This window comes from Centropristis striata, chromosome 7 (assembly GCF_030273125.1).
Source record: "Centropristis striata isolate RG_2023a ecotype Rhode Island chromosome 7, C.striata_1.0, whole genome shotgun sequence".
Lineage (NCBI taxonomy): Eukaryota > Metazoa > Chordata > Actinopteri > Perciformes > Serranidae > Centropristis > Centropristis striata.
The window spans coordinates 34,663,492-34,676,477 of NC_081523.1; the positions used below are offsets into that span (position 1 = coordinate 34,663,492).

Here is a 12,986-nt window from a genome sequence, read left to right on the forward strand (position 1 = left end):
AGTTTTATAACAGTGTGGAGCGGAATCGACAATTTCCGGTACGCTTTCAAAATAAGATACTACTGGCGAGCATGTGTTGCAAAATTAATGCGTGTTACACACAACCAGCGACACAATAATGTGAGTATTCTGAAACAGAGTGTTTCAGACTTTAAGTATCAGTTAGGATTTTTGCAGAATCATCTTTTTATCTCTCGTTAAGAGACCGTAAAGGCGGATTTAAAAGATTACAACCGATTACAGCTGGGCCGGGAGGCAGGGCAGTGGCGTCACATCCGGCGACCTAGATTTTAATGCAGTGTGCAGGGCTGTCAAGACAGGGGACCATAGCAACCAAAGTGTGTGTGTGTGTGTGTGTGTGTGTGTGTGTGTGATGGGGGTGTACTGTATTCATTCTGCCCTCATTTATTCAGTTCTTATACAAGCAGCACAGTCTTCTGTGTGTGTGTGTGTGTGTGTGTGTGTGTGTGTGTGTGTGTGTGTGTGTGTGTGTGTGAATTTTTTTTCTGTGTCAGTGAAAAGCAGGGTGAGTCCCGTATCATGTGACTGCGGCTGCGGCTTTTCCAGAACACACTGCTCATCACATGCATGGCCCTCCCTCCCTCCCTCCGTCCATCCATCACTGCAGACAGTTCACTTAAACAATTAAACCTTTATTCACATCAGAGAGTGACCACAAAATCAACTTACAAAAACACAATCGAAAGTATCTTCTTTTTAAATTCATAAATGCACAGAAAAATGGAGTTTGGCACAAAGAGGGTTGAACCCCCCTCAGTTCATTTCATCAAAGGCGTAAAATTCAATGAAATATTAATGAAGTTCTGCATTGGAGACAAAAATGTTAAGGGTTAAGGGATATCTTTGGAAGTGTGGTTATGTGAGGTATTAGTCCACAGTCAGTATCTTTTTCCTTCCATTTGAAGAAGCTAAGTGTATTTGACACCTTAAAAATTAAATATTAGTTCAACTGTATGCTGTACTTAGAGTATTTTCACACTTTAAAACAGCCTCCTGGTGTCAAACTGCGCAGTAAAGCTCAAACATCCAACTGCAGCATCTCAAAGAAAGCTGTTTGTGAGTAGAGGACTTTACCACTGTACCAGGATATATCAGAATCTGCTTTTCAATGGCAAACAAATAAACAACAGTCTTAAAACTCCAGCAAACATAAAGTCAGCAGTGTTCAGTAACAGGACGAGAACATTAAACACGATCTGTTTGTTACAAGCAAACATCTGGTATCTGTTATAACATGAGAAGCAGCTGATGGTGATAGTAATAACTTAAGGTAAGATCAACTTCTTTCATTTAGAAATCTGTGGAAATTAACTGCAACACCCCGTCACTCCACAGGGTGGCACTGCATCAGAAAACAAGCAGAAATGTCTATTTCCATGTGCATGTTGATGTACAGTCATGTTGTCATAAACAGAACTAATCTGCAGAGGTTCAGATTGCATGAAAGAATAAAACAACAGAGGGAGGTGGAGGAGTCTCAGTGTGTCTGCAGAGACGCTGTAGGAGGACAGAGCAGCAGCAGAGCAGTCCAGAGACTCAGATGGTACTCAGATCCAGAGGGACTCACAGGGAGGACGGGGGACTAGACTTTGTGTCTCATCACATCCACCTTTATGATCACTCACTCTCACAGAGATCACAACCACCTGGTGAGAGAAGACAGACAACAGAAGTGATAAATCAGTGTTTACTGATTGATCCTGGTCGCTATAGAGCCTCCCTCTGGTCGGTAGGGGCGCCTGATGGGAGGGAGAGGAACCGGTGGGAATAACGTGATCCTCCCACGCTCATGTGGCCAGTTCAGGGCTCTCCCCAGACCGACAGGGACGAGGTAGCGCCCAGGATCATGAAATAGGACAAACTAGGTGATAAATAAAAATGGGTTACAAAATCGTGGGATAAAAATTAATTAATAAATAAATAAATAATGTTATTCCAGGAATTTTACGACCACAGCAGGTGAAATAATAACAATAATTATATTAATAATGATGGACTTTATTAAATATTTTTTGTGAACAACTTTTTTATTGCTTTTAAAGAAAAACAAGTACAGCAGCAAAGGTACATTAAAAATAAATAAATAATACTAATAATACTAATAATAATATATATATATTATTTTTTTAATATAAAAAAAAAAAGAAGAAAAAAAAGGGACCAGGCGGCATATGCGGTAATGATAAAGTTGCTCTATCGAAATATAATAATATGTCATCAGCATATAGCGATATGGAGTGTGTGGTGTTGTTAAAAGTGATGGGGGAAATATTTGGTTTACAAATTTCTCTAATGACAAAATAAAAAGAAAGGTTCTTAACGGGCATCCTTGTCAGCAGGAGCGTAATAACATGAACTTACTTGATATGATGCCATTTGTGTTAATCATTGCAGACGGGTTATTGTATAGTAGTTTAGTTGACTTAATAAAAGTTGAACCCAATTTAAAGCGCTGTAGAACCATCCACAAGTATTCCCATTCTAGCCTATCAAAGCCTTTTTCTGCGTCAAGGCTCAATATTGCACATGGAGAGGGAATATCCCTGGCAGCATGAATTACATGAAGCAGACGCCGTACATTGTCAGAAGCAAGTCTTGATTTCACAAAGCCTGACTGGTCACTGTTGATTAATGTGGCTATGTGGGGTTCTATTCGGGAGGTTAGTATACGGGCAAAGATTTTTATTTCTGCATTGAGGATAGACAATGGTCGATAGTTTCCACATTTTGTGGTTTCTTTATTGGGTTTGGGCAGTACAGCTATCAAGGCGGCATTCATTTCACTGAAAAAGGAATCAACTTCAACAGCTTTATGAATCAAAAGTATTGTCCCAACTCTTCCCAAAGGGTGAGATAAAACTCTGAGGGTATCCCATCCCATCCCGGAGACTTGCCTGTTTTCATACCAGCTACAGCACCTCTCAACTCAGTCAGAGTGGTTGGCTCCCCCAGGCACCATGCATCTTCTTGATCAAGCGTGGGAAGCTCTAAATCTTGTAAAAAGGTTTCACATTTAGTTTTATCTAATGGAATTTCAGATTTGTATAGCTCTGCATACATTTTTGGGAGAACAGTATTAATTTCTTTGGGAGCAGTCAACAAGTTTTGGTTTGAGCTGATAGCTGCAATGTTATAATATTTTTCACATTTTTGCAGACTGAGAGAGAGCAGGTGGCTTGGCCTCAAGCCATTAAAATAATAGCTCCTTCTAGTCCGATGAATTTGAAATTCAGCTCGTAATCTCAAAATGTTGTTCAATCTCATTCTGACTGTGTCGATTTTCTTTTTTATTGTCCTTATTGAGCCATCCCCCTGCTGAGCCTGTTCAAGCCTTTGTAGTTCATTTTCAAATGAAATAATTTTGCCCAGTCATGTTCGATTGAGATAAGATGCGAAGGAAATAGTTGTTTCTCACAAACCCTTTAATTGCGCCCCATAAGACTCGAGGGTATTCTACTGAGTTAGCATTCTCTGTGATAAATGTTTTACAATTATTTCTGAAATGGTCACAATAATCATCGTTTTTAAGTGTTAAAGCGCCATCTTGTGGCCTTAGTTGGAGTCTTGGCAAGTGTGAGCTGTGCTGTGATAACACAATGGTCGGATAAAGAGTTACGATAAATCATAGCTGAATTAATTTCAGTGTATAAAGTCGCAGAATCTCTTTATAAAAAAGCCCTAAAGACTCTGGATAAAAACCCTTCTCCTTCCATATCTGCAAGACCCTTAAAAAGCATATTTTTAAAAGTTTCCATAATTTTAAAACTTTTAGATTTGCCTGTTTTGTATACAAGAGTCTCCATGGTCTAGCTCCGCTGAATTAATATATAAAGAAAAGGACTCTGGGAGGTGTTAGCATTTGGAACAGTCTTCCCTCCACAATAAGGGAATGTCCCCCTCACTCTTCTTTTAAAGGAAATCTAAAACAAAGGCTCAAATCACATCAAAAGTGTGACCACTAACTGAACTTGAGACTACTTGAACATTACTTTTTATTGCATAGTTATATCCTGTCTGGGTCTGCTATGTGTTGTGTTGTCTCCTCTATGTGTATCTTACCTATGTACTTGCTGTCTTTTATATTTGTATTTATTTTGATTTTTTTAGGGACTACGGATGCAAACTAGCAGCCTTGCTATAATCCGGCATATTTACAAAGATGTTTTTCGATGTTCATTAATGTGCACTGTCCCTATCCAAAAATAAAGTATTAAAGTAAAATAAAGTAAAGAAGCCAGTAAATGATCTATCCTTAAATAGGTATTGTGTCTGTATGAATAAAAACTATATTGTCTTGAAGGAGGGTTTACAGCTCTGTATAGATCTGTTAGACTAAAAAATTTGCAACTTGTTTTTATTCATTTTTCACCCAAAACAATTTCACTGCAGCAGCTCCTCAAATAGAATGACTTAATCACTTGAGTTTAATCATCTATAGTGCAGCATGAAAAAAGTTACTTGCTTGATTTGAAGAAAAATATTAACAGGATACTTTAAATCCAAAATGATAAAACACATTTAAAATCGCACCAGCACTGAACCTTTTCCCTTTTGTGCCCACAACTGAGATTTCTCATTTCTTCAATAAATAGAAATAAAAATATATAAATAAATGGGGGGAAAATGTAACTGATATTTTTGCATTCACTTTATTATTTATTTTTGGTATTTCTATATTTACTTATTCATTTCTACATTTTTATATACTTATTTTTACATTTAACACTTTATTTCCACATGTATTTAATTATTAAACATTTATTTTTTATTTCTACACTTTATTCTATCTATTTCTACATTTATCTACTTATTTCTACTTATGTAATTTTTCACCTTCATAGAAATGTTCTTTAGGTTTTTCTGAACACAAACGTGACATTGTAACAATTTCAACATTTCATTTTAATTTCTCAGTCAGACTGACAATATAATCACCCAGAGCGGGTTACACAGAAAATATCTTTTACATCAACAGATGAGGACAACTGTTACAGTTTTGTCCTAATGGACAAATAAAAAAACTGGAAATTATTCTTTTCAGCTGTTTGGTGTCGGGGGACACTGGATCTGTCTGGTCCTGATGGTCCTGCAGCTTGTGAAGCTGCCGGGTTACCTCTGACTCAGCTCCCGGTACAGCTGGATGACCAGGAGCTGGATTTCATTATCTCCAGGTTTCATGTCGATGGCTCTCAGGAAGAAGGTCAGAGCGCCGTCCAGCTCCCCTCTGCTGCGCCTCTCCTTCCCCCGGCTGACCAGGGAGTCGAAGCTCTCCTCCTCCTCCTCCTGCTGCTCCTTCATCCCATTCACTTTGACTCCTTTATCAACCGTGCACTGATCCATCTGCTCTGAGGAGGCCAGCTCCGGCTCGCTGTTTGACTCATCCATGTTACTGCTCACTTCCTGTTCCTCCTCCTCCTCCTCCTCCTCCTCCTCCTCCTCCTCCGTCATTAGTGTCTCTCCCACAGTCTCCTCCAGCTGCAGCTCATCTTGATTTGAATCAATGATGTCATCCTCTTCAGCCTCATCAGAACGCCTCCCGGACATGTCGCCATTATCATCATCATTATCATCATCATCGTCGTCATCATCAGACGTGTCCTGGTCTTCGATCAGGGACAGGAGGAGGGACTGACGCGAGGCCACGGAGGTGTTTCCTCCGATGCTCTTTCTTGACCGGTGAGGGGTGGGGCCAGATGATTTGGGCGTAGAAGCTCCGCGAACAGGGAGGGAGTTGTTGAGTTGACTCCTGTGGTCTTCATCTTCTTCTTCGTCTTCCTCACTGTCATAAACCACCTGTGCTCTCTTCCTCTTGGTAACCACGAAGGAGTCGTTCACGGACTCATCTGTCTCGGCGGCGTGGACGACGCTGAGGCTTTGGCCAAGTGCGTCTTTAAGTTGCTTCTCAGAAAGTGATTTGTTGACATCAAAGCTGCCCTCCAGCTGCAGCACAGACAGCAGCTGCTGCTCCTCCTCCTCAGTCTCCTGATCCTCCAGGGCATCATGCTCCAACAACATGTCGCTGTCCTCCAGCTGCAGTTTGAAGTTCCCTTCGAAGGACTCGAGCCCGGGGCTGGCTCTGGGTGACGTGTTCGCTCTGAAGCTGGAATTAGAGGCTTGCAAGACAGAAAGTCTTTTGTTCTGCAGGGGTGTGACACGTGGAGGCTCCAAGTCCATCTTGGAGTTGTGTTTTGAGTGTAAAGATCCGTTAAGCAGTTTATCATCATCAACTGCTGTAGCGTACTCCAGGCTGCCAGCAGACAGCGCAGACAGGTCCTTTAGTTCTTGCAGAGAGACATCTGCATCATCAGCGACTGCAGCATCACCGGCCTCCTCCATCACCAGAGACTCCTCCATCACCAGAGACTCCTCCATCACCAGAGACTCCTCCATCACGTCCGGCGACGAGGCATCTGCCACTTCCAAGAAACTTTCTCTCTCCTGCTTGGTGGACGGCTGTTTTGGAGACTCCAGGTTCTCTTCATGGCTCACTTCTCCAACAGGTTTTCCTTCTGACATGCTCTCATCTGCAGTCAGATCAATAACTCGGTCACTGAGATTGTGTTGTCCGACCTCCTTGTCAGAACTGGACTGGTCTGACTCGACCACGACTGGCGACCCGTTGAAGTCAGATTGTGGATAGGAAGGACTTGGTCTCGGACTTCTTGGTCTTTTCTCATGCGACCGCTCTCTGCTGCTGCCGGCCGGTTGTCTGAGCCAGGCCGGTTCTGTGCTGGACGCCATGCTCTCTGCCAGCTGCAGCTGTAACTCTGACTCGGCCTTCATCAGCTCCTGGGCCTTCTGCACCCGGCCTGTGATGTAGTTGTGCGCCTCTTGGTCCTCCGGCGCCTCGTCGTTGTTGACGTCGAGAGAGAACATCAAGTCGTGGTCAGAGATCCCGAACATCTCCATGGCGTGCAGCTGGGCGATGTGCTCGTCCAGTTCAGGGTCTGTCCGTCGATGTCTGGAATGCAGAGCCTGGAGCTGGATCTGTGTGGACGAGGACTGCGCGTCCTCCAGAGTGAAGAGCTCCTTCAGGTCCTGCCTGCTGAAGTACCGAAACGGGTTCTTCTTGTCCCCGGTGTTCTGTCGGATGAGGGAGTCTTTGAACACCTGTGGGAAAAGGAAACATTTAGATTGAGTTAATCATTTCTTAACCCTCTGAACTGAAACAAATGTTTTATTTAAAACTTCACAGAAAATTCAGTTCATCGTAGAAAGAAACCGTAAAAACAGACATTATTGTCGAAAGTTGAACTTTCCGACAGTCCTTGAATGGATCATCGGTTACAGAAGTGACAAAAAGTTGTGTTAAAATGTTGATACTTGTGTCAGAATCTCTTTATTCTACATGTGTCATTTAAAATAAAGTGTTTGCACTAACCAGATCCTGTTAAAAACAGATTATTTCTGCTTACTGAAATTCTGCTCCTCAGAGACACTGAGAAGACATGATTGATTCTGCTGAGACCAACGGTCACGTGACAAATATTCACTGAAAATCTGTTTACACAGAGCAGAGGGGAGAGGACAGGACAGGAGAGGCTGGAAACTGGATTAATTTTTTCCCTCACAAACCTGCCGTCTGTAGATCTTCTCCTCAACCGTGCCGCAGGTGATCAGTCTGTAGATGACAACATTCTGAGTCTGTCCGATGCGGTACGCTCTGTCCACGGCCTGGGCGTCTGTCGCCGGGTTCCAGCTGGGATCGTAGATCACGACTCTGTTTGCTGCCGTGAGAGTGATGCCGACTCCACCAACCTGGGTGGTCAGGAGGAAGACGGAATAACTCTTATCCTTCTGGAACAGAGTGATGCGCCGCTCTCTCTCTGCAATGTTTGTAATGGTGCCGTCCAGTCTCATGACTTTGAAGCCTCTGTTGCCTAGGATGCGTTCGATGATGTCGAGCACTTTCCTGTAATGAGCGAAGACAAGCGTGCGGTGGCCTTCCTCTCTGAGCCTCTCAAGAAGCGCAAACAGGAAGACGAGTTTCCCGGACTCGGAGATTAAGGTGCTGTCTGGAACGTTTGCGATGTTTCCCGTGTCCGACTCCTCAGCGTTCTGCTCACCGTCAGCCGCACTCTCCTCCAGGCCTAACTTGGCTATGGCTGCAGCAGAGAGCAGTCTGGGGTGGTCGCACAGCTTTTTCAGGATGTTCAGTTCAGCGAGAGGGGATCTGGTGGTCATAAGCAGCTCCTTGATGTGGTCCAGGGACAGGAACTGTCGGTAAATGTCCTCCTGAATGGAGCTCAGGTAAGTCCACACAATCAGGTCGTTCTTTCTTGTCAGCTTGGGCATGACGGCTCCAGAGTCTTCAGGAAGATTTGGGACTTGGTCGTCTTTGTTGTCTGAACGTTCATCTTCCTTCGTTTTGTTCTTCTGCACCTCTGCTTTGGTCCTGCGTAGGAAGTACGGTTTGATGATGGCCATGAGGTTCTCAGACATCCGAAACCCGAGGGCCTTCTCTCCCGGAGTAGCGTCCTTCTCTCTGGCCCGGGTGATGGGGTTCTCGTACTCTGACTTGAATGTTTTTGCCGTGCCGAGCAGAGTGCCCTGACAGGCAAAGTCAAACAGAGCCCACAGTTCTTTCAGGTTGTTCTGCACCGGAGTTCCTGTGAGGAGAAGTCGGTTCTTTGAGGGAATGGCGGAGGCGCTTTTGGCTGTTTTTGCGGACGGGTTTTTTATCTTGTGTGCCTCATCCAGGATCACGTAGTCCCATGTGAACTCTTTGCCACAGTATGACGACAGCTGCTGCCAGTTGTTTAGGAGCATGTTGTACGTGGTAATAACGACGCCATTTCTCCTCTGAACTTTCTCCAAATTCCTGGTCCTCTCTTTGCCCACACCGTGAAACTCCTTGACCCTCATGCCGGGGGTCCACTTGGCGAACTCCTTGGTCCAGTTTGTGATGAGCGAGGTGGGCATGATGAGCAGCGTGTGCTTGGCCAGCTCGTTGTCGTACATACCGGAGAGGAACGAGATCACCTGGATGGTCTTACCAAGGCCCATGTCGTCTGCCAGGATCCCTCCTTTAAGGCCGTCTCTGTACAGACTGTACATAAAGGCAACTCCATTCCTCTGGTAGTCGTAAAGATTGTCATGCAACTCTTTGAAAAGCGTTAAACCGCTGCCGTTCACGTCCACAAACTCCTCGTCTTCCTCCTCGGAGTCACTCTGAGCAAGAAGATCTTCAATCTTCCTAATCCGGTTCTGCAGCTTTTCACTCTGGTGGATCTTGTACGCTTTTTTGAAGCACTTTAGAGCCTTGTTCATGTCCCCTTGCCTGGCAGCATCTTTACCCTCCTGAGATAATCTGAAAAAGACATCAGTGATTATTAACAGGATAACTAGGGCTGGCACAATAATCACCATATAGACATATGGTATGACATCTGACCTGGATATCTCCCGTTGTGTTTACTTAACAATGTTGCCAATACTCCATCCAACATGATGTTTGACAAACAGCAGGTTTTAATGACTATTGATGTGTGTATAATATATAAATCTATATCGATATATACACACACAGTTTATTCTACTCATGTAGTGTCTTTGTTGTTTGGTGATGTCTTAAAGTTCTGTCTTTATTCTATTCTATTTTTATTTATTATCTTATCCTAACCTGTTCACTCTGTACTTGCGCTGCTGCAACACCCAAATTTCCCTGATGAGTATCAATAAGGGAATATCTTAAGTTATCTATTATAAGGCCTGGGTGAAGCGCCTCAGCATAATTCTTGAATTTTTTGTGGATATTTGAATAGTTTTCTTCACATTTGTGTGTGAATATCTTTAAGAATTAAAAGTTTGTTGCATTATAATCCTGATATTATCATTATATCAGCGAGATGAATAGGTTTTAAGATTACAATAATATTGTTAATTGCAATTATTTCTGGGACTGGGAATATAAATCGTCTAACAAAAGAGTTATCGTGACAGGACGACACCAGGATTTGGTTTGGTTCTTAATAAATTGTTATTTTATACCATCACAGCTTCCCGACATCTCACCGGTACGTCAACACTGTATTTGTGCTAGAATAGTCGGTAACAACTGCTGTCAAACGCCATGTTGCTGACATTATTAGAGAAACAAACCTGTAGGAAACACCACAGCTCATGTCCATATGTCATACAAGAAGTCAGTACTTTCTATTAGAGCTGTGAATCAGCGTATCGGCCATCGATATGATTTTATCCCGATATTAGTGTCATGATACGATTTTTCAGTATTCAGTCAAACAGAACTGAACTGATATCAAACATGTATGGACAACAACAACTGCAGCATTTTATCAAACTTTCACAAACTTAAAGCTTAACGACACAGATATCCTGACTCACATGGTGCCTATAGATTCCTTAGAACTTCTAGTTTCATATGATACCAGTATCTGGTGAAAATACTAATGGCCGTTGGAACGCTTAATATAAATACTTGCCGATCATGAATCAATACAATATCGCCACACAAAATATCCCGATACTATGCTGTATCGATTTCTTCCCCACCGCTAACTTTTATTATGGTCACGTGTTGTTGTAATAAACATAAAGGACAGAACACGCAGAAAGAAAATGACATAATAAAACGAAGTTAAAAAACAGCAGTGAAAACATTGATTGTGTTAAAAGGTGACAAAGTTTTATAGAAGGTTGTAATCATGAGAATAAATTAACTGTAACTGTAAATGTTGGAACATGAGTGGTACACTGTGATGCTCCGATGATGAGCTTTAATTTACAGATAAAAGTGAATTATTTAAATTACCTCTGATAGACTTCCATCTTGTCTTCTGTGTCCATGGACAGAGACCTGTAGAGACAGTCAGGGGGACAAACATTTAGTCAAGTATCCACTGACACACTTTACTTTTAGTATTTCCATTCAAGGCCTTTTCTACTTCTACTCCACTACATTTCAGAGGGAAACACTCAGGGTTCATACAACTTTTTCAAAGTTAAATTCAAGCATGTTCAAGGTGCATTTGCTAGCTTTTCCAGCACTTTCCAGCTGTGGTACACGGTGTATTTATTAACAGTCAACACAGAATATACAGCATGCTGATTATTTCACTTCTTCTTCACATTGTCTAAGTTATAACTGATCTATAAACAACCAAAATGATGCTGCATGACAGCAAAAATAATTAATACACAACAATGTTTCATGTTAGTAGACTTTCCGTCTATCAAGCCTAAATTTTGAGCCTTTTATTCAAAATTCAAGCTCTTTTAAAACCTTGAAACACCGCATTTAAATTAAAGTATAGCACACAAAGTATCTTTATTGATGAATTCCAACACTACAATGCTCTTAAACATAAAAATTAGTTATAAAAAACAATTGTTATTATATTTTATAGTAGCACAACAAAAAATGTACTTTAACTTTTAATACTTTAAGTGCATTTTACTGATAATACTGTTATACTTTTAATTAAATAAACTTTATAGAGCAGTATTTACTGTAATATTTCTATGACTATTTAGACTTTTTTAAGGGAGCATTCTGCTAACACCATCTCCGTTTACATCCGACCACATTAGACCTTCTGTATTTTTTCTATATTATGTATGTCATATATCACTTATACTACACTGTGTATATCCCTGCATATATTTAAATATATTTATTCATTGATGTTCATGCAACAACCTATTTAACATGCTTAAATATATTTTCTCCAATGCGCAAAATATCTGTACTTTCAGGAAAACAAATGTGTTATTTTTCTATTCTTCATTCTGTGTTTATATCTATGTGTCTGTATCTTGTACGGAAGCGCATTGCATTCACTGGATAAAAAAAAATAGACACCTTATCTCATAATTACGAGATCTTTTCTCGTAATTACCAGATCCTGATCTCGTAATTATGAGAAAAGATCAGAAAACATTGCCCAAATGCAAGGTATGGTTAACCTCTTCAAACCGAGAGTCAGGATCTCATAATTACGAGAAAAGATCTCGTAATTATGAGATAAGGTGTCTATTTTTTTATCCAGTGAATGCAATGCGCTTCCGTAATCTTGATAGACTACTAAACTACTAAATTTCCCCAATGCAGATAGAGTTTGATCTTATCTTAATGTTTGTTTTGATTTTTTTCTACGTCCATGTTTACTACTTCTATTTTCTGACACTCAATTGTATCATTATTAATGTTATTATGTTGCGTGTTCATTTCTATTTTATTTTTGATGTTATTTTTAATGCCACACTGTGACGCACCTTGAGCTGTACTTTATGAATGAAAGGTGCTATACAAATACCGTTACTATTATTGTTATTATTATTTAAGTAGTGGTTATAAGTACTTCTTGCATCACTGTATATGACGTATAGTTTTTCAAAGTCAGTGCGGTTTTTTCTGACTAGAAAAAGAAATCCAAACACAAGCTACCATTAGCATAACCGTGGCTAGACTTCCTGTAATGTTAACCAGCCGGGCGTTAGCATTGGTGCTAACTGTTAGCCACCCGTTAACCTTAGCCTTACTTACTTTTCCAGTTTCTCTGAAATCTTGGTAACCTCGCCATTATGGTCAGAGACATCCATCCTTCTGTGTTGGCTCACAAAGGTGAGTGACCGGTTTGTTTGGTGGTTCAATACGAGGCAGACAGACAGACAGACAGACAGCTAACTGCGGGAAGAGCCGAACATAACTTTATAATGTTGTGTTTGAAGCTGATGCTTCCCCCCCCGCCATATTCACCCAGCGAATCAGAGAGGACGCTGTAGTGACGCTACAATGCAGTTGTCCAATCAGAAAACGGACAAGAATAATAGGCGGGATTAACAGCAGATCACAGCCAATGAGCAGCGTCTAGCCAGCCAAGAAAAGAAAACATGATCTCCGAATTAAACGGTCACATTTTCCTCCACTACACTTTAGGGTTTCGTGTTTTATGGGATTTTCCCCAAATTTCAGCTCTGGAAAGTTCCTTGACTTTGCTCTA

General features: G+C 41.4%; 1 protein-coding gene across 1 annotated transcript; it reads right to left on the reverse strand.

The window, feature by feature from the left end:
- Positions 1-4,899: 4,899 nt before the first annotated feature.
- ercc6l (excision repair cross-complementation group 6-like) lies at positions 4,900-12,693 on the reverse strand. Its single transcript, XM_059336266.1, has 4 exons — positions 12,530-12,693; positions 10,796-10,840; positions 7,597-9,331; positions 4,900-7,131 (listed from the first exon to the last, which is right to left on the reverse strand). Exons 1-4 carry the CDS (start codon positions 12,583-12,585, stop codon positions 5,131-5,133), a joined length of 3,837 nt encoding a protein of 1,278 aa, XP_059192249.1. The 5' UTR covers positions 12,586-12,693; the 3' UTR covers positions 4,900-5,130.
- Between the last annotated feature and the right edge of the window lie 293 nt (positions 12,694-12,986).

Coding starts and splice junctions, on each gene's coding strand:
- ercc6l (XM_059336266.1), bottom strand. CDS start 12,585: ATGGATGTCTCTGACCATAATGGCGAGGTTACCAAGATTTCAGAGAAA. Junction 10,841..12,529: donor ATTTCAGAGAAACTGGAAAA/GTAAGTAAGGCT, acceptor CTGTCTCTACAG/GTCTCTGTCCATGGACACAG. Junction 9,332..10,795: donor AAGATGGAAGTCTATCAGAG/GTAATTTAAATA, acceptor TGTCTTTTTCAG/ATTATCTCAGGAGGGTAAAG.